Consider the following 20,060-nt stretch of genomic DNA (forward strand, 5'->3'; position numbering starts at 1 on the left):
TAATATTCATTTGACTCTTATTCACCTGAACTTCGGGGGGAAAAAAACTGAAGAAAAATTGTGACCTCCTCTGCCCCGTCACCCGCTTCCGCTCCCTTGGTTGGCCATTGCAGCTGACTATACCACACTACAAACTTTTTGGCCAAAAATAAAAATGGAAGTGAAGGTAAAATGATAAAGGAAAGTTTTAGGAGGTATAACGAGTAATGTGCTGGGTACCAAAAGAACCACCCATGATAAAATCCATCCACCTCTTAGGACAAATCCTCAAGTTCAAGCCTGAGCAATGTCCCTTGAGTCTCTAGTTGCCATCAAATAGCAAAAGTGATACGTTACAAGAAAACTTGCTCTGCCTCTCTGTAACATTCACTGTTTTTACAATTTTTGGTCTCCCCCTTCTATTAACAGCATTGGACCGCACCAGAACCAGCCTCACAAATCACAGTAAAGAAAACATAACTAAAACAAACAAAGATAATCTAACCACATCTGGTATAGACAAATTTAATTCCGAGGACAACCATAGCCTCGAGGTATCAGTTTATAGTTTTCATGCATACATGCACAACCTAACATCACATTGCCTAAGTTAGTACATACATTTGGAAATAAACCAGGAAGCTTTTCCTACAGAATTTCTAACAACTAAATGTCCTCAAGTAACTTTACAAATAAACATAACAGAGGAAGCTTTTCTTCCTGAATCAGTTTATAAGTTGATAAAAGTCTACACGTCTCCATATATCTCTGGCAAAATGCATTACTTAAGTAGTAAAAGATCAGTGATGAATTTTGCTAGAGATTTATGTTGGTAAGAATCTTTTGAGTCATTGCTTCATAGAATCTACAGCTACCGGTAAAGAATGGTTGGGTGCGCATCCCAAAAACTTGGCTCAATAATATTACAATGTTCTACAATCACTTTTTTCCGAGAATTTTCATCAGAGGCTTTATTCTCATGTATCAATATATTGTCTTCCTGCATGCAAAAGAAATATAAAGGCTGAAAAAGGAAAACCAAATATCAAAGGAAAAATTACAAAGGACTTAGCATGTGATAAATTATTGGGATAGGCTAGCTTAGTTAGGAGTGTTGGAATGCTTTTTTTTTTTTTGCCAGAGAGTACTTCGAACATTGTGTTATCTACTCAAGGCTCCACACCAAGAGTTAGGCCAGTCCTTTGAAAGCATTCTAAGTTCCTAACTCATAACTGGGTCTTGCTTTTCATAGACACGTGTTTCCGAATGGCAAATAAAAAAAAAGTTAACAAAAGCATAAATAATTACTTTTCCTTATTTTATCACCACTTCGTATTTTGAAAAATATGGAAACTGTTTAAGTTAATACGGGGAATAGAAGTCCACCAATTTATATTTTTCTTAGAAGAGAGAAAAGGATATAAAGGGTATGCTCCATATATTTCACACTTAGGCTTGGCTTTTTCAGATCCAATGATGATATTGTGCTTAATCTTTTTGATTTTTTGGCCAGAGTGCTAATCTTTCAAAGAGGTCAAAATACTCACTGTTCTGTCTATGAAAGATCTACTAGTGGGTAACTTTTAAAATTTACGTAGAGGGGCTTTTTTTTAAACCAAAAGTTTTATCAATAATTTCCTAAATTCCCTTTTTCTGGAAATTATATGAAAATGAAATGGAAAACCTATGTAGGGACACCAGGCTGCCATGAAGTAAGGCACACAAACCTACTAGAAGAATGACCTGCAGATGAAGACTAACTGATGTCTGATTCTGTCGTAAGTATTGTACCCTACATGCATGTAGAAATATCTACTAAACCCAATCAACTTGGGGATATCCCAAGTCCCAACTGATGTTTGAGTTAAATTTTACCTTAGTATGATGAAACGAGGATGAAACTATGCATATTCTATAAATCATATTTCCACAGGAAATAATTAGATATATTTGTTGACACTGGTACAATGGTCAATACTAGACTTAATCTTGGGAAAAAGGTTGGGCTGTCAAACTAGCATAAACTAGATGCACTACGAAGCAAATTGACCATCTGGTCCACGTGGTCTCAACTCACAGCCCTGTAAACATGGTTTTGCTAAGAGGCCACATGGATTTTCTGAGAGGCCAAGCTGAGCTAATTAGTCTAGGCTCTGACCCATGTTTTCCTATCATTTTATTATGTGGGCAAAATTTAAAATTAACTGGTGAAGGTATTTCCTTGACACCATATAATAAAGAAACGTTAATATAATAAAGAAATATTGCACTTTGAAATTTTCATGTCCAATAAGGATAGGAAGACAACCTGGTCCCAAAAAGTGGAGGAACCTTGGCGGAACATGACTTGTAAGTTGTTGTAGTCAATACCGAATTGCTTAAGCAGTTTATCTTTGTCTCCTGCTTGGGTACCCTGGCAATTCAAAATTTAAAAAACAAAATTACGTGAGATACTTTATTATAAAAACATGGACTCTAAGTACCCAAAAATAACATGGACTCTGGAGTAACTACATAAATGTAATGAAATAACTATAAAGTAATCATGGGCATATATTGAGACTGGCCAAACATTGAGTTTTCTCTCTTTCTTTTTTCCCTAGAGAGAGAGAGAGAGAGGACATTTTCTAGTACTTACATTGGTGGAAAGCATTCCGACCATGTACAGAGAAAAACCCGTAGACACCAATGATCTACCACTATTATTCTTAGTTTTATTATTTTGCCAGAAACCTGAAGGAACATAAAAGAACAAAAGAACTCTGTCCATAAACTACTAATACACTAGATCACCAATAATGGAATAACTGAAAGTCATACTTTGGCTTGCTCCCAAGGGTTTCACATCTTCAAACAAAATGATTCTAGACAACTGACACTATGTATTCCTAGTCCCAATGGTACATAAATGAACATGTGCCTGCGTGTTCATATAGGAGTCTCAACAGTATGACATGCTAGCTACATTTATGGAAAGCAAGTGCTTCACCAGTCACCACCCTAACCCTTAACCCAATAACTTTGGCCTTAGTTTCTTATGCAACAATGAAGCATATATTACAAAGCTTAGGCATAAGACCATTAGGCACAAACACACACCTTGAACTTTCCCGTCAGAACACTAACATAGGACAAGATTAATAGAAGTAAATCAAAAACACACTTGATGTTTTATTGTTGAATCCTTGATATAGGATTTACAGTGGACATTGGCTTGGGGCCACTTGCAAGTCGCAAAGGTTTGTTCGCATCTGAGTTAAAAACATTGGTTTTCTAAAGGAGAGAGAGAGAGCGAGAGAGAGAGAGAGAGAGAGAGAGAGAGAGAGAGAGAGAGAGAGAGAGAAGCAGATGAACACTAAATAACCATTTGAAAATAGTTCAATAAAACACCTTAAATTTCTAAAATTATAATGAGATCCCTTATCTTAAGGGTTCATTTCTTTGCATTTTCAAGCTTTTACTTCATTAAGAAATAATTCTACTGTGATGTTAATACCTTTAAAAATCAATCAAAAATTCTTAATTTAGCACATTCTAAAATGTTAATGCACCGAAATTCTGAAAAAGGAAAAAACAGAATGGCTTTGCTTAAATAAATAAAGTGGTATCTACTTCTAGTTGTAAACAATTTAATACCTAATGAATTGCCTGCAGTTAGCAAGGGTTGATATCTTTCTAGACACTAGAAGCATCCCAAACGCACACACAATGTGCAATATTATCATTAATTTTAATTTTGGGAAAACTCATCCTAATTTTCAGATCTATTATTAAAATTATTTAAAGTAATAAGGGGTATAGTTGGCATTTTCTATATGATGATTGATAAATGTGTTTTAATAATATTAAATTATACATATTATAAAGATAAATATAATTCAATCGCAAAGATTCACCTTAAAATAGTATTGTTCCAATAAGAAGAAAAATCTTTAATATTATGTACAAACAATCTTTTTAGAATAGGGTGTCCTTTATATTTTTCAAAAGTTCAGAAAATAATTTAAGAGGTTAAAATGACAAATCAAGTTGTAGCTTTTCCAAAGATAACATTTCTAGATGTGCCTAAAAAGTAAGTTTAAATCAGCTCGTTCTAAGCTGCATCCAGTCACCAGCTCCTTGAACAAACATCTTCAATGAAGTAAAAACTTGAGATGCTAATCCCAACTTATATGACAGTTAGAGAAATACTATGATATGAAATATTAGGAAAAACAGAGCATTATAACAAAAACAAAAAAGAATTCAGCTCGATGATTGTAGGCAGACATTATGATCACCTACAATGTGATTTCAAACATCAACCATTAGTCAATTCGGTAGTTTTTACCCTTTTTTAATCTTTTTTTTTTTTCTGGCATTGAGGTGAACCTGATTGAAAAAAATTCCCAAAATTGATTTTAAGGCATCAATACTTACCCACCCATATCCCTTGACATGTTAGTTGGTGTACAGTCTTTCTAAAGAAAATAAATTGTATAGTTTGTCTGTAATCAGGGAGTATGGAGATATCCATTGAGACAGCAATAGGGATTACATTTTTAAAAAGAAAAAGGTAGGCAAACAGATTGAAATAAAGTGCAAGGATGCTCAAAAATAAGTCATTTGAAAAAACATGGAGAATAGATCTTAAGAGAAGAAAATTGTGTTCAAAATAGACTCAGCACAGATTAAGTACCTTTAGAAAATTCTGAGCTTCACTTTTGCTCTTTCCCGACTTAACAAGCTCCCAAAAACAGGTATTGTATTGATTGTTGATATGGCCTGCAACCCAAAAGAAAAGTCCAGAGTATTTACAACCTTATCCAGATGTACATATGTTCAAATGGAAGCTTATAGCTTTTACTGATTAGAAACTTCAAGAGTTATCCTTTTTTTCCCTTCTTGAAAATTTATAGCTGAAATACTCACAATCAACTTGTCTCCATGCCAAATAGTCTCGAAGGATTTCAGATGATGGATAGCATACAGCACGCCCGTCAAAATAAGGAGCGAACTTCAACTCTATCTGAGGGAAGAAATCTTTCCATTTCATTACATACACAGAAGTGAAGAATGACACAATGGCAGATACAATCTCACTGCAGAAAAATTGGATTTAAGGGGGAAAATGTGCCTCAAGTATAAACATCAGGAAGGACCCAGCAAAAAACATAATATTCAGGATAGGACTTGAGAACATAATTTTCTGGAGGAGTTTTGAAGCCCAAAAGGCTTTTCTTTTACCAAAAGGTACTTCAAAGAATAAAAAAAACATTCTGACAGGAGAACCCCTATATACAAGACACGTTTTATCAAATAAAGGGAGGGAAAAGTGCAGTATAAAAGCGAATCACAGAGAAGCACTTTCCTGGGATGGGAGCAAGCATGACCGATAATAACCATAGTTTTATAAAATAACTATAGAAATATTAGTCATCTATACATGCAGAGGTATGAATGCATTGTCAATGATTTTTATCTATACATCTAACAATCCTCTAAAACCTGAACCACAAAGTAATTTCTAATCAAGAAAATCTACTATTAAGAGTTGATTTTTTTAATTACTTCTTCTGTATGGTACTTAGAGTTTTGAACTATATTTATTATAGTGGAAATATTTTCCACTGGGACTGTACTTTATATTTTCTATTGGTTTCAATTGTTTCTCGTCAAATAATAAAAAATAGTCGACCACCTTAATCAGCTTAATTTTCTTATTGTTCTACCATTTATTGACGGTTCATCAAACATTCTTACATCATAATAGATTTCCTGGTTAGTTGAATTTTTCTTTTAGGTGCTTGGCAGGTCGCCTTTAATCTCCAAATGGAAACTTATTATACCACATAGACCCATACAGAGTACTCATAAACAGCATACATAATTAAGGAACTATAAGAAAGATGATGGAAGAGAAACCTTGCTTTCCTTTGATAGAACTGAGAATCCTTCTTCAAAACAAAGCTGCAAATAACAGGAACAATCAGATTACAAATGGTGTAGATCAAAAGTTCCGCTAAACTTCTATTTATACCTGTATTCATCACTGACTCCATAGGAGAAAACTATGTCTTGAAACTCTTTTACCACGGCCACTGAACATGAATTCATAAGGTTGAGAGCTTGCTCATCATTCGGCTTCACAAATTCATGAACTTCAGTAAACCTGCCAAGAGCCAAATAATTGAACACTGAGCATCATTTAGAGAATTTAGCAGGGCAATCATCAACAAAATCACATGCATCCTTGCAGAAAATTTGATTAGTCTGAGTTATAACTTATACGTATTCAGAGTAACAGAGGTGCAGAATTGGCCAGATGTACTGCTGAAGTGGACACATTGTCCACAATCTGTACTTCTTTTGTTTTCCTTTAATAAAGTATCTGTTTATCTTTTTTAAAACATTTAGACTAACTGCAAGAACCATAGGTTACCTTCTCACCTGTGAAAATGGCAACCATCAATTCTAATAACAATCCAAGTTGAAGGGATCAATTTGTTTTCAAACTGGAAGGACCTAACATAATCTGGCTCAACTTTCCCAATGTCCTTTGTAAAACTACCAAGCTCCTTCAGAAGAATTGGGTGCTTGCTCCAAAAACTTCTCCCAGCTATATTCTTTGAATGGACTATGCATGACTTTTTCCTAAGTCTTTTGACTGGATAACCATTCTCATTGTGCTTCACAACATCAATCGCCTGAATAAAGTACCATGAATATCACAGAATAAGAAGTCAAAAAGTCATCTACAAGGTAACGTGAACAACATGCATACGAAAGCAAATAAAAATCAAACATATGAAATAAAAAAAATAAAAATAAAAAACAAAAGGGGAAAAAATAAAAAGATAAAATTCTAACATAGTGATCACTGATCAGCATTCAACAAAAAAACCAAACTCTTTCTCATCAGTAAATTAAAATCACAGGTTTTTGTATCAATAAAGACACCCAAATGCTTTTTAATTATTCAAGTTGAAATTTAATGGACTGTGGTCAGATTGGCAGCCAGCAGATACTACAGCCTAAAGTGTAAGTAGCAGTCCAAGAACAATAGCTAAACATTGTCAATTTGCCAAGCATCTCTTCTTAGATCTCGATGTGACACTTCAAGTTCTAGAAAGCATCAAATCACAAAAACAAAATTATGCAGCCAACCAAGAAAGCTCAAAAAAATCAGGAAAGGGTCCCCTTGCAAAGAACTATGTACACCAAAAAAACACCCTAGCTGTTGTGTTAAATTAACAGTAGAATATTGTAGCTGTATAAACTAAAACAACTTTGAGACCCTTATCCAAATGCTAATTTGATGGTGCATGAACTAAAAAAAAATGCCAATCAGATGTTGTCGTATGTCTATTAAAAAAATTGTTAAAACCGAGATTGGACAGTTATTCTGCTCTTGCTTGATACAAATCATCTTTAGGTATGACCGTATAAACTGTCAAATATTTCCAATCCATAATGACCTAACAAGTCTTCCTTTTTCCTTTTGGTCAGATAACTAGTATTCATTAATGATATGAATTTTCAAGCCAGTTTATAATACAAACAAAAATCTACAGAAGTAGTGTAGTAATTTTTAAGACTAGACAAAGGGCAACCACATTCGAGTAACAAATTTAATTCCTCTCCAGTTCTCAAATTTTCTTCTCTCTCTCTCTCACGCTATTTTAATATGTATATTATTATTTATTCTACACACACTAGCAATGTTGAAATATGCATTATGCGAGTGCATGCATAATGAAACCTCCACTTCGTATCATTAAAGGACTCTTATTTAGCAATCTCAACTTACACCATTAGCTCAAAAAATGGGAAAAGAAAATATTAAAAAGCATCAGAGTTCTACTTTTTCAGTAGGGTGAAACCTCCTAAAAACAGAAACTGAAAGCTTTGATTACTGATATCAATAAATTATAGAAATAAAAGATAACCTCATTTTTCAAAACACATGATCCCTGACGGAACATTGCGTTCAATTTTTGGTAGTTGATCTCAAACTTCTCAAAAAGCAGGTCATTTTTCTCTTCTTTACTGGTGCCCTGTGGATTTCAAAGATACACCATAAGTGAAGAAAAAAAAATGGAACTATAAATATGAACATTCAACATGTCAGTTTGAACATTTAAAATTAATTTTTAATGGAAAATCTAACCACATGCTATACGCCATCCCAAGTAGTTCAACTAGGAAAATTTGACCATTTGGAAAGATGAGAACGAACAAAATGTTAAAAAGAAAATGATACAAAATAAGAGTACAATGAGAAGGAAAATTAGAGGAACATATGCTACAGTTTAATATAGCCTCTTACGTAAAATATATTGTTCCACATATAAAGATGCATATCAAGATGCCAATCAGGGCATATAAATTATAATTAAGTCTCATACCTTTAGAAACTCTAGTGCTTCGCTTTCGGTCTTTCCACATTTAATTAGCTCCCATAGGCAAGTGTTATGCAGGTTATTCATATGACCTGCAGAACACAACAAGTACATGGGAAATTAAATCTATCTTTTTTTTTTTTACAGGTTTCCTTTAAAGTTTTGAAAGTTTTCCATGAATCAAGACTTATCATGTCAAGATGACTATAGTAATTGTCATACTCGAAACACCATTTGTGAGAGTACTTACAATTATTTTGTCTCCACAAAAGATATGATTGGAGGACTTCCACTGAAGCACAACGTATAACCTGTGCATGAAATGAAGGTGGGTATCTTAACTCCTTATGAGGGAAGAATTCTCGCCATTTCGTGACATATACCGAAGTGAAGAAAGATACAATAATGGACTCTACTTTGCTGCACAAACAATTTGCATATAAATGATTTCACCAAAAAGAAATTAAATACAACCCAAGAATGAAACAGCTACAATAAGCATTGTTATAACAATTATAGATTGAGAATTGAAACCTGGCACGCCTCTGGTAGAACTTGGACGTCTTCTTGAAGACAAAGCTGCAATGACCAGGGTACAACAAACTGAAGCTCTCATACATATACCCAAGTTAGTGTAAATGGCAGAGACAGAGTACCTGTACTCATCACTGAACCCATATGAAAAGACTATGTCTGGAAACTCCTCTGACACAGAAATGGCGCATGAGTTCATCAAATTCAAAGCTACCTCATCATTTGGCTTCACAAACTCATGCACTTGAGAAAACCTTCCAAAAAAAAACAGGAAGAATGAGAGGCATGCACATACATTACTGAGGGCGAAGAGTGAGGAAGAGGTAGGCACCTTCGAAAATCTCGGCCGTCGATTCGAACAAGGATCAAATTGGGCAGGAAAACCTCGTCGTCGACTTCGTATGACTTGACATACTCGTATTTGCTGTTAGCCATGTTCACGTCGTGGGACTATTCTCAGTGACCAATACCACTAGAGTCTGCGAGAGAGACTCAGAGAGACAGTGAGGAGGTTTCGAGAGGATGGGTCACTGGGTCAATGGGGTTTCAGGTTTCGATTTTGTGGGGTGTCGAAATCGAAATCTATATTTGATAATTTCGGCGAAATTTTCGCCGGTGATCTGGTTTTGGACTTCTGGGTTTTTGGAGAGGAGGCTGGGTTTTGGGAGAAAAATGGGGCAGCGGCAGGGGGGAGATCGAGGGAGAAAGAGGAGGGGGCGGCGGCAGGGGGCGGCAGGGGGGTCGACAGGGGTGGCGACGGCAGGGGGAGATGAGGGAGAAAGTGGTGATGGATTGGAGAGAGAGAGAGAAAGAGAGAGAGAGAGAGAGAGAGAGAGAGAGAGAGAGAGAGAGAGAGAGAGAGAATGAAAGAAACACAGTGGAGCTGGAGACTCGGGGGAAAAGAAAGGAAAGGGAATGAAAGAAAGAAAAAGAAAGAAAAAAAAAGAAAAAAAAAAGTAAAAAAGAGAAAAAAATTAAAAGGTTTAGGGTTGATTGTGGTTTAGAGCCTTTGGGCAATTGTAAAGAAAAAAAAATGGTTTGAGTTTTCGTTTGGTAGTTTTGGAGTTTTGTTTAGTTGTTTTTAAACCTTAAATTAGTAAACTCTAATATATTTTTATATAAAAAATAATTTAAAATTCTCTAAAGGGGTAAACCCTAATATCATATACCATATCCTAGTTTGAGGTTTTTGGGCAATTGAAAAAAAAAAAATGATTTGGGGTTTCGTTTTGCCGTTTTGAGATTTTGTTTAATTGTTTTTCAACCCTAAACCAATAAACTCTAATACATTTTTATATAAAAAATAATTAAAAATATCCTAAAGGGCCTAAACCCTAATATCCTATACGATATCTTAAACAATATAGAGTATATATTATAAAATATATAGGATTTAGTGTATATATTATAGAGTATAAAGAATATATTAATTTTATTTATTCATTATACTAATTTTATTTCACAGTATTTACCTTCAGCGCGCATTATATGCATCTTATATCACATGAAACTTACTATATAATTTGGTTTCTTCAATGTTTTTTATCAATGTAGTAGATAATATGTTAATTAAACATATAGTAAAGTTTCATTCTAAATTTCCGTATTTTGATAGTAATTTCCATCGTTTCCGTCTAATTTCTGTCGAAATTTAAAAATCTTCGAAATTTTCGTCAAAATTTCCATCGAAATTTCCGTCACAATTTCCATCGAAATTTCCTCTAAACCCGAAATTTTATTCCTTGGTTTTACCTTGTAATTAATTTTGGTGTTTGTGTTTTTTAAATTGCCAATTTTGTCTCTATATTTATGTTTGCAAACAATTTTAATCCACCACCACCAAAATCATCCCTTTATTCCCTTCCACCACCGACAGCAACACACCACCACCATCTTCACCCTCCCTCCATCCCTCTCTCCCCCATTAGCTTTCTTTCTCTTCCTCTCTCTAATGGGCATAATAGGTGAAATTCACTACAAATCTGCCGCCATAATTGGTGGTGGTGGACTAAAATTGCTTGCAAATATAAACACATTGACCAAATTGACAATTTTAAAAACACAAGGACCAAAATTGATTGCAAAGTAAAACACATGGACTAAAAATGTATTTTTCCCATTAAATTTTTTATTTTTGTCATTTTGTGTTTTAGTTGTTTGGTTTGGGGTTTCATCATTTTATTACATTTACATATGTTTTAATGTTTTATAATTTATATAAAACATATGTTTTGGGGTTTAGGCAATTGGATTTGGTTTGGGGTTTGGGCAGATTGGGGTTTGACCATTTGGGCAAATTGGAGTTTGGTTGGGCAAACTAGTATATGTAACTAGACTATATAGAGTAGAATATATAAAATACCCTAAAGGGCCTAAACCATAATATCTTATACTATATTTTAAACCTTATACCATAAATTTTAAATCATATATCTTATAATTAGAATTGTATGCTTGGGTTTTAAGTTTCAACTTTTAATTATAGTGTATATATAGGATATTTAATAGAGTTTAGGATTTAGAGTATAGGGTATAGGGCAGAGGGCAGAGGGCATAGGGCATATACCCTATACAGTATATACTATACCCTAGAGGCTAGAATTATAAAAAATTAAAAAATTTAGTATATAAAATATAAAGAATATACTAATTTTATTATATAGAGTAATGGGTATAACTAAAATTATATACTAAAACATTATTATTATATTATATATCTAGAAATAGGCCATAGGGTTATATAAAATATATTTTAGGTCTAAAATATAGCTAGGTTAATATTAATTTTATTATCTTAAATCTGTATAAAATATAAATGTGTAAAAAGTGTATAAAAATGTGTATAAAGTATATAAAAATGGTATAAACATGTATAAAAATAGTATAAATATGTATAAAATGTGTGTAAAATATAGAAATAAATATTTAATATTTTTTTTATTTGACCGTTCTGGTTTGGTTAAATGAGATGTGGAATTGGTTCGGTCCAATTTTCTTTTCAGTGTTGACTTTTTTTGTCAACGAGGTTTTTTTCGGTGATTTACCTGTGTGGTCCGGTCGATTTTGCCAATGCACGGTTTAAATTCCCACCCCTACCAATTAGTGAGAGACAGAGATGAGTTTTTTGGGGAGACAAAATAATTTGAGAAATTTTATTCAATAACCCTTTTAAATACCCCTTAAACTTTTTTGACCTCTAGCCCCAAAACTAAATAATGACCTTTTTGTATTATTCAAACCAAAATACCCCTTTATATACGAAAATGTCACCACAGTCCACCATGTGTCGACCAAAAATTCGACAAGTTACTGTAGCAGCCAAACCCTCCTCCACCTTCTTCCCGCACCAGCCATGGAGAGCGACCTCCCTCACTGGCCAACGACCTATCATCTCCTCTCTCTATCTCTCTCCCCTTCTCTCCCAACCCAAATTTGAAAAAAATAAAATAAAATAAAAAATTCGAAAACCAAGATCTGAGTTTTTCTCTAAATGGGTTGGGAGGGAAGGGGCCGGGGAGAAGAGAGAGAGAGAGAGAGAGAGAGAGAGAGAGAGAGAGAGAGAAAGAGAGACAGAGATGAGAGGTCGGTGGAGGAGGTCGAGGATGGTGGTGGGCACGGGCCAACGACCCATCATCTTCTCTCTCTATCTCTCTCCCTTTCTCCTTAATCCAAATATAGAAAAAAAAAAAAAAAAACTTGAAAACTCAAATCTGGTGAAATGTGCTATAGCTAGAAGATGAGAAAAGATGGTCGAATTTGTGGTCGCCACATTGTCGACACACCAAATGTCTACCGCACTATTCACTAAGTGCTATAGCACCACCATGTGTCGACCAAAAATTTGACCATGTGTCGACTAAAAACTCATATCTGAATTTTTTGCATCTTCTTCTTTTCCATTGCTGGGTTTTGATAGGTTTGATCTCTCAAAGAATCAACCATTTTATGAATTTTTTTGTGGGTTTTGCTGGGCGACGAAGGGTTTTTTTTTGTTAGTTTTGCTGGGCGACGTGGGTTTTTTTCATGGGATTTTTCTGGGTTTGCTGCAGCGGCGGGGGATGGGAGCGCCGGCAACTGGGGCGGTGAGGGGAGCAGTGATTGGCTGGGAAGGGAAGGAGGAAGAGGCAATGGTTGGCTAGGGAAGAGAAACAAAAAAAAAAAGTTACAGTAAAAAAAAAAAAGGGTTTTATATGGAGGGTATTATGAGAATTTCACAGGCAAAAGGGTCATAAAAGTAAGATTTGGGGCTAGGGGGTCAAAAAAGTTTAAGAAGTATTTAAAAGGGTTATTGAATAAAATTTCTCAAATAATTTGGGTTTTTTAAAAAAATATTGGTGAATTATCAACCTTGGCATATTATGTGACTTTTGTGATGTCAAATAATACTAACAAACGGTATCAAAACTAAGTTTCTGAAAGAAGTAAATTGAGTCTCTAAATATAAAGTATCTGCAGCCCGTGATATGGGGTTGGCCTAATTGGCCGAGGACAATAGCTCCCCCTTATACACTCGGGTTCAAACCCTCCTCCCTTCCCTATAATAAAAAAAAAAAAATAGTATATGCAACTCTGCAAGGAGTATGATCAAAATTTGTTGATATTGTTATACTCAATAATCCCACCTGTTTTATGGATTCGAATACGATACCACCCCTGAAGATTATAAGGTCGTATTGCGGTCTTTGGGTTCGTGGAAGATTGTTGGTGACCTCAATTCACTACTAGGAAGTACCCCATTAGATATCACTAAAAATATATCGGTTTTAAATAAATGGGATTAATACCATTTTGTTCCCCCGACTATTACACTTGTATCAGTTTGCTCCCCAGACTTCTAATTTGGAAAATTAAGGACTCTGACTTTTTCAATTTTGCCAATTGAGGTTCTTTTGTCAATTTACACATTTTTTATCCAAATCTTTGAGGGCAAAATGGTCCCTTCCAATTAGATCTTATCATTTTTTCCTCATGCATCATTTTTCCTCTTTTATTTCTTGCTAAATTTTTCTTGATCATCTCGACATTTTAGATGAAAAATGTATAAATTGACGGAATAACCTTAATTGGCAAAATTGAAAAAGTCAGGGTCCTTAATTTTCCAAATTAGAAGTCTGGGGAGTAAACTGATACATGTGTAATAGTCTGGGGAGCAAAATGACATTAATCCCTAAATAAATTGATATTGTCAAAGTTTTTTATATCAGTTGGATTTTTAGTTTTCTAAAAATGATGTCTAAATACATTTATATATCGCCAAGTTTTCAAATTCGATATCTAAATTTTTGGGTAAAAATTAAAATTCTACAATAACCGATATCTAAACCATAAACTGATATTAATTGTTTCAGCTCAAAATCAAATATAAAAATTTTTGTTACAACTTAAGTGTTTTGACTTAAGTTAGACCCGACACTCCCCCCTTCTCAAACACAATTAACACATAAACACTATAGCTCAGACACTCCTCTCACACTCCTCTCACCCCGAGCTCTCTCTCTCTCTCTCTCTCTCTCTCTCTCTCTCTCTCTCTCTCTCTCTCTCACCCACGCCCTCATCGTGGCGGCGATCTCTCTCACCCACGCCCTCATCGTGGCGTCGCCGTTCTCACAGTCCGGCCTTGTCATCGTCTCGTAGTTGACCTTAGCCATATCGTCGGCCCTCAAGAGCTTTCTCTGCCACACTCATCGTCCTGGGTTGCAGCCAAAAGGTAAGATTAGTCATCGTCCTAGGTTCTCTCTTTCTCTCTGTCCTCGATCTTCTCTCTATCTCATCCTGGGTTCTCTCTTTCTCTCTGTCCTTTTCTCTCTTTACTGAAATTAGGGTTTCAAAATTGGGCTTTTCTATTGTTTAGGTTTTTCTTCAAATTATGGATTTCTTAGCTAGGTTCGTATGCTTCATGAAATTAGGGATCTGGTGCATTTGTTTCTTCAAATTAGCGTTAATTTTTTGTGGGCTTAATGCTTCATTTGCTTCTTTTAATTAGGGGCTTATTCTGTGGTTTTCTTGGCATGATTGATTCTGTGAATTAACTTAGGAAGTTTGGGTTTTTATTTGTGCTAATTCTGGCTTTTGGTTTCAGCACCACAGGAGCTTTGGTAGGTGTACAGTTTCTGTCGACTTGGGAGCTTGACATCAGTCTTAGCTACCATGTTGGCTTTTTGTGCATCTGAGCAACGTCTACAACATAATGTACTTAATAATTAGCTCTAAATTGCTTCTTTTCAGTATCGGGACTTTCGGGGAGTAAAGAAACAGCTCAAAGTCAGGTCTCAGTTGGAATGGGGTTGCTAGCTGGGTCAATTGTATTGATTCTTACACTAATATGGGGTTCCTGTGTTGTTGTTGGCAAGTGTGATATTCAGAATTCCATTGCCATTGATAACAAAGATACAAAGGGATTTAGCTTAACTGGTATGCCCATTATTTTCTTTACATATATGTTTTTCTTAGCTTTTACTTTTCATCCATCTATGATAAATAGCTAGAGATAGTAAATTTGCTATGCATTGTCTGCACTTTACATAACATAATAATGATGATCGATGGGGGACATATAAATGATTGATCACAGTTTATAATAGCTTAGAGATATCACAAATTCACATTGACATTCACATATAACAGAGTTTATTTTTAAAAATATATATATATATTTTTTTCATCCACAATTTTGTTATTGCAAATATTTAGGCAAATATCTCCTTTGCATGCAGTTTTTCTAGGAAAGTAAGGTACTAATTCTACTATCGAAGTTAAGAACAATTAACTTGGCTCATTTTTAAACTAATTTCTGCAGAAAAATTTCACCAGAATAGTTGTCATCATTTTGTTTTTAGTAAATATAGGTGCCATCATTTCCAGTGTTACTAATTCTCAATTTCACAGCAGCTTTGTTTGTGTAACCATCTTTCCACATTATTCAATCTTTCTACTGTGATTTTCTTATGATCCTTCAATTTTTGATATTGGGTGCTATGTTATTAATGGTTTCACACTGATAGACAATGGTCAATGGGTTCATTGTAATTTATTTTGGTATGCTCAAGTATAATACATTATGTGGCTTACATTTTGATTTATGTTACCTGCAGGTTAATCCAAAAGCTGCTGAGTCTTTGGCTGATCCTGAAGAGTATCCTAATTTGTTTGAGGATTGGCAAGTTGCTCTTTCTGTAGAATCTAAAGCTTCAGAGACAAGGTATCTCTCTCTCCCTCTCTCTGTCTCTCTCTCTCTCTCTCACTCACACACACACACACATACGTCAACCTTCTATCCTTTGTTTTAGCACAAGTTTCTTGACATCTCCAGCTTATTTTTTTTTTCTTTTGGCTTGACGCTATTTGCCTTGTTGTATTAATAGCTTTCTTTTGATTGTTTTTTTTTAGGGGTGTTTATCCTCCTGCCGAGGAGTACATAAACCATGTTGACAAAGCACACGTCACCCTTGTGGATGCTTTCAGGAACATGCAATTGAATGAAGAGGAACCTCTTGAAAATGGAGATGCTAATCATGAGGTAGACAATGGATGCAAATTTTATATTGCTTGCTGGAAGATATTATTTCTCATTGCGAATTTATTTTAAACCGTTGATATTTGCATGATAAGATATGCAGATTTCCTGCCTGTCTCAGGACATATTTGTCCTTTTTTATGTGATCTGCATGTTGGACTACTTCTAGTTAATATATTTGAATGTTTGGTCTATATGATTGGTACAAGCTAGGTCTTCTAACTTGTAGACTTATTTGTATGAAGCTGATATGGATTTCATTGCATAAAGAACCCATATTATAGTTTCTCTTTGCTTTTGCTTTATGAATTGGCTTTTAAACACTAAAGTTTCATTTCTGCTTGTGATCTGTTTTACCACAGGTTTTGGAACAGAATGGGGAACATACTGCAGATGAACAGTATGGGGAACAGACTGCAGATGAACAGTATGGGGAACAGAATGCAGATGAACAGTATGGAGAGGAGGAAGGGAGCCAGGAGGAGCCTGTTGTGGTAGACGCTGATTCAACGGATGGTGCTGTACTCATTAATGGTAACGAGGCTGACGAAGAGTGGGGTACGAACAATGAAGGAACCTCGTCAGCCTAAAAAGCTATTGGTTGGGCCAATGTGAAAATCCAATTTTGTCTCTGGTGATTAATTGATTCTAAAGTGCCATCTCTGACTCCCATTCTGACAACTTTCTGATATAACTAATCATACCACTTTCTCTAATAACTACTTTTTGAGATTTTAAATATTTTTTTATCGGTATAATTACTACAATAAGTACTATTAATGCTGACTCTATTAGGGTTCATCTTCACGGAATGCCTCAGCATTGTACCAGTGAGCTGTGTTTATTGACTTTATTCGAAGTTAGCTATGTGTTATTTATTCCCTATGGAATAACTGCAAAATAGATTCGAAGATTTGATTGCTAACAGTTTCAACAAATTTTTTTTTTTCATGTAAAAAAACTTTTTTAGAGAAAAAGCAGTGTGAATCTAACATCTAACTGCATAGATACCCAGAATTCCTTTATAGAATACTTGGAAGCAGTATGCACAATTGTCATCCACTTAATCCAAAAATTGATTTTCTGTAGCTTGGTTTCGCTGTTGATTCTGTATGATTGGTTTTTTCTATTATCTTTTTGGCTTCCTCTTGTTTGATTTCAGTATTGACTTCATTTGTAACATGAGATTGCTCTTATTCTTTCTGTATGCGTAATTAACTTGTAAATGATTGAACTTGGTAGTTTTGTTGTTACTCTCTCTTTGCATTTGGATGGACCATGTGAGGATTTTTCATTGTCAGCTATCATTATTGTCATTGTAAAAATTACTAAAAGTTGTTTTTATTTTTATTTTTTTTATATAGTTGTCTATTCTTAGCTGTTGCATTTTTTGAGGAGCTTAAGGATTGTGTTTGGTATTTTCTCTACTCAAGTTGTTTTGTTACTTCCTAATTCTTGCATCTCTTTCCTGTTTGCAGTGCTTACACCACGTCACTAGGTCCCTATAAAGACTGCTGGTCCAGCTGTATGGATCCTTTGCAAAGGTGAGAAAAGATACATATATTATACTTAATCAAACTCAAGGCTTGAGCAGAGTTAAATGCCAGTAGGATGATCTGGTAGTGTGTTCTATTATTGGGATATTTTATCAGATTATGTAATCATAGTTTTCCATTCTTTACTGCCTTTATGAATAGTTTGGGCATATTACACACGACACATTTATGCACTTAAAGAAGCCATTCACCCTGCACTTTTGCTTGTATGTAGTGTCCTAAACAACCAGGTGGTGTTGAATGTGCATATTATGTGATGAGGTACATGAAAGAGATCATTGAGGACACAAACCTTGCCTTTGAGACCATGGTTAGAATCCTTTTGACTATTTCAGTATATATAAATTATTATCCGATGTAATTTTGATTGCATTTTTGTTTTGGTTATGTCATCAATCTGTTATTTTGGAGATTTTGAAATTATATATATAGGCATGCACTGCCTTTGGATATGGTGTTTGATTGGCTTGAACTGCCCTGCATATATTTGTCCTTTGCATGAATGTTTGCAACTTTGCATGTTGAACTTGGAACTGCCCCTTGTCTTTAGAATTTCCAACTGCATGCAATTGACTTTTTTAATTTCATGGATATGCAGCTTAATTTATAGGAAACTTGGATATGGCTTTCTCAATCTTTAAATTTGAAACTGGTTTTGGATTGATAGGAAACTAGGATATGGTTTTGGTTGTTGTAAATCTGGTAAATTGAACTTTAAAGCTTGCTGGACCATCACATGTACTTAAGCTTGTTGCTGGGGGCTATCACATGCAACTCTTCCTTTTGGATTTTGGGATTGCTATCAGCTGCCTAGCTTCTTTATTTGAATAATTGCATGTCTAGGTGGCTCTGATAGCATGCAGCTAGCCTTATATATATTATTTGCACTTTGTCATGTATAGGTTTTGGGATTGCAGCAAGACCATAACTTTTATCATTTGAATATATAATTGCATATCTTTTGGTGGCTGATCATGCACTTGTCTTTAATGTTTTCAGTGGTCTAAGACGAAGAACAAGCGGACTGGTTACACCCAAGCCCAAAGCCTAAATTGATGAAGTCCGAGTTGAGTGGGGAGACTATGTCACCGAGCATTATTTTTAGACATGCATGTTGGTATACTGTTTTGACATACATTTTGTGGATATGGTATTAGTGCTGCCATTCCAATCTTTTGTAAAGGAAAAGGCAGAATTTAGAACTAGCTAGCTAGCTAACTAGTGTGCATAATTTAGAACTAGCCATGCCTTATATTTTGTGCAGATTTTTGAAGTTTCTTAGGGGGGTTAAAAATGGATTAGCTAGCTAGGGTTATCCCTACTTGTTGAGGGATTTGTAATTTATTTTTGTTAACTTGAATATGGTTGAAATTGGATGTTGGAAATATTGTATGAGAATGTTGGATGAAATTGATGGAAGCATTTAAATTGCACAAATTGGATGGTGCATGTTCGAATTTTTATATCAAATATTTGACAGGACAAACTGATATCTAACAATCCATTTTAATTTTGTTTTTTTTAATTAAAAAACATTTACAATATCCGTTCAACACTGATATCTAATGTCTTAAATTTGATATTTATACAGGCATATACATCGAAAAAAAAAAATAATAGCGATATCTAATATAATTTTTATATCACATGGTAGCTCAAACATGATGTTTAAAAGACTTATAATATCTGAAACAACGGACAAACAGATATCTAATCTATATAGATATATCGGTTTTATTTAAAACTCTGATGTGTTAACAATATTAAATATCGCTTTAATAAAAAAAGTGATGTAACAACTTACCAAACATAGCTTTTGCTGAGTTTACAATATCGAAAAATATAACCAAACCGATATGTAATATACACTTTAATGTCAGTTTTTAAAAAACTAATGATATTGAAAGTACATTACATATCGGAATCCATTCATATAGATAGCGGAAACTTGAAAATTCGATATATATTAATTATTAACAATATCGGAAATTCAACAAATAGGATGTCTAAGTTTTTATAAACATCGGGTAAAAACCGATATTGAAAATAGGGTACATTAGATATCACGTCTGCCCTTATCGGTCGCAAACCTAATAG

The 20,060-nt window shown here is 34.5% G+C and overlaps 2 protein-coding genes and 1 long non-coding RNA gene across 3 annotated transcripts; 2 read left to right on the forward strand and 1 right to left on the reverse strand.

Moving 5' to 3' along the window:
* Positions 1–349: 349 nt before the first annotated feature.
* On the reverse strand, positions 350–9,620 carry LOC147283885 (tRNA(His) guanylyltransferase 1-like). Its single transcript, XM_086244429.1, has 13 exons — positions 9,226–9,620; positions 9,017–9,148; positions 8,895–8,939; positions 8,611–8,780; positions 8,367–8,452; positions 7,908–8,015; positions 6,409–6,665; positions 5,999–6,130; positions 5,884–5,928; positions 4,891–5,060; positions 4,658–4,743; positions 2,288–2,392; positions 350–979 (listed from the first exon to the last, which is right to left on the reverse strand). Exons 1-13 carry the CDS (start codon positions 9,327–9,329, stop codon positions 851–853), a joined length of 1,569 nt encoding a protein of 522 aa, XP_086100555.1. The 5' UTR covers positions 9,330–9,620; the 3' UTR covers positions 350–850.
* Positions 9,621–14,412: 4,792 nt separating this feature from the next.
* LOC147283886 (uncharacterized) lies at positions 14,413–15,433 on the forward strand. The gene is made up of 3 exons (XR_015122541.1): positions 14,413–14,601; positions 14,974–14,989; positions 15,120–15,433. It is a non-coding gene; the product is annotated as an uncharacterized LOC147283886 (long non-coding RNA).
* Positions 15,434–15,898: 465 nt separating this feature from the next.
* LOC147283887 (coatomer subunit beta'-1-like) lies at positions 15,899–18,061 on the forward strand. The gene is made up of 5 exons (XM_086245613.1): positions 15,899–15,916; positions 15,986–16,092; positions 16,281–16,410; positions 16,770–16,965; positions 17,886–18,061. The coding sequence occupies exons 1-5, from the start codon at positions 15,899–15,901 to the stop codon at positions 17,903–17,905; spliced, it is 471 nt and encodes a 156-aa protein (XP_086101739.1). The 3' UTR covers positions 17,906–18,061.
* Positions 18,062–20,060: the final 1,999 nt, after the last annotated feature.

The sequence above is a fragment of the Dryas octopetala genome, chromosome 5 (assembly GCF_963921425.1).
Source record: "Dryas octopetala chromosome 5, drDryOcto1.1, whole genome shotgun sequence".
NCBI classification, from domain to species: domain Eukaryota; kingdom Viridiplantae; phylum Streptophyta; class Magnoliopsida; order Rosales; family Rosaceae; genus Dryas; species Dryas octopetala.

Coding starts and splice junctions, on each gene's coding strand:
- LOC147283885 (XM_086244429.1), bottom strand. CDS start 9,329: ATGGCTAACAGCAAATACGAGTATGTCAAGTCATACGAAGTCGACGAC. Junction 8,781..8,894: donor TTCTACCAGAGGCGTGCCAG/GTTTCAATTCTC, acceptor TTGTTTGTGCAG/CAAAGTAGAGTCCATTATTG. Junction 8,453..8,610: donor TTTGTGGAGACAAAATAATT/GTAAGTACTCTC, acceptor TGTGTTCTGCAG/GTCATATGAATAACCTGCAT.
- LOC147283887 (XM_086245613.1), top strand. Junction 16,093..16,280: donor TCTAAAGCTTCAGAGACAAG/GTATCTCTCTCT, acceptor GTTTTTTTTTAG/GGGTGTTTATCCTCCTGCCG. Junction 16,966..17,885: donor CGAGGCTGACGAAGAGTGGG/GTACGAACAATG, acceptor TCCTGTTTGCAG/TGCTTACACCACGTCACTAG.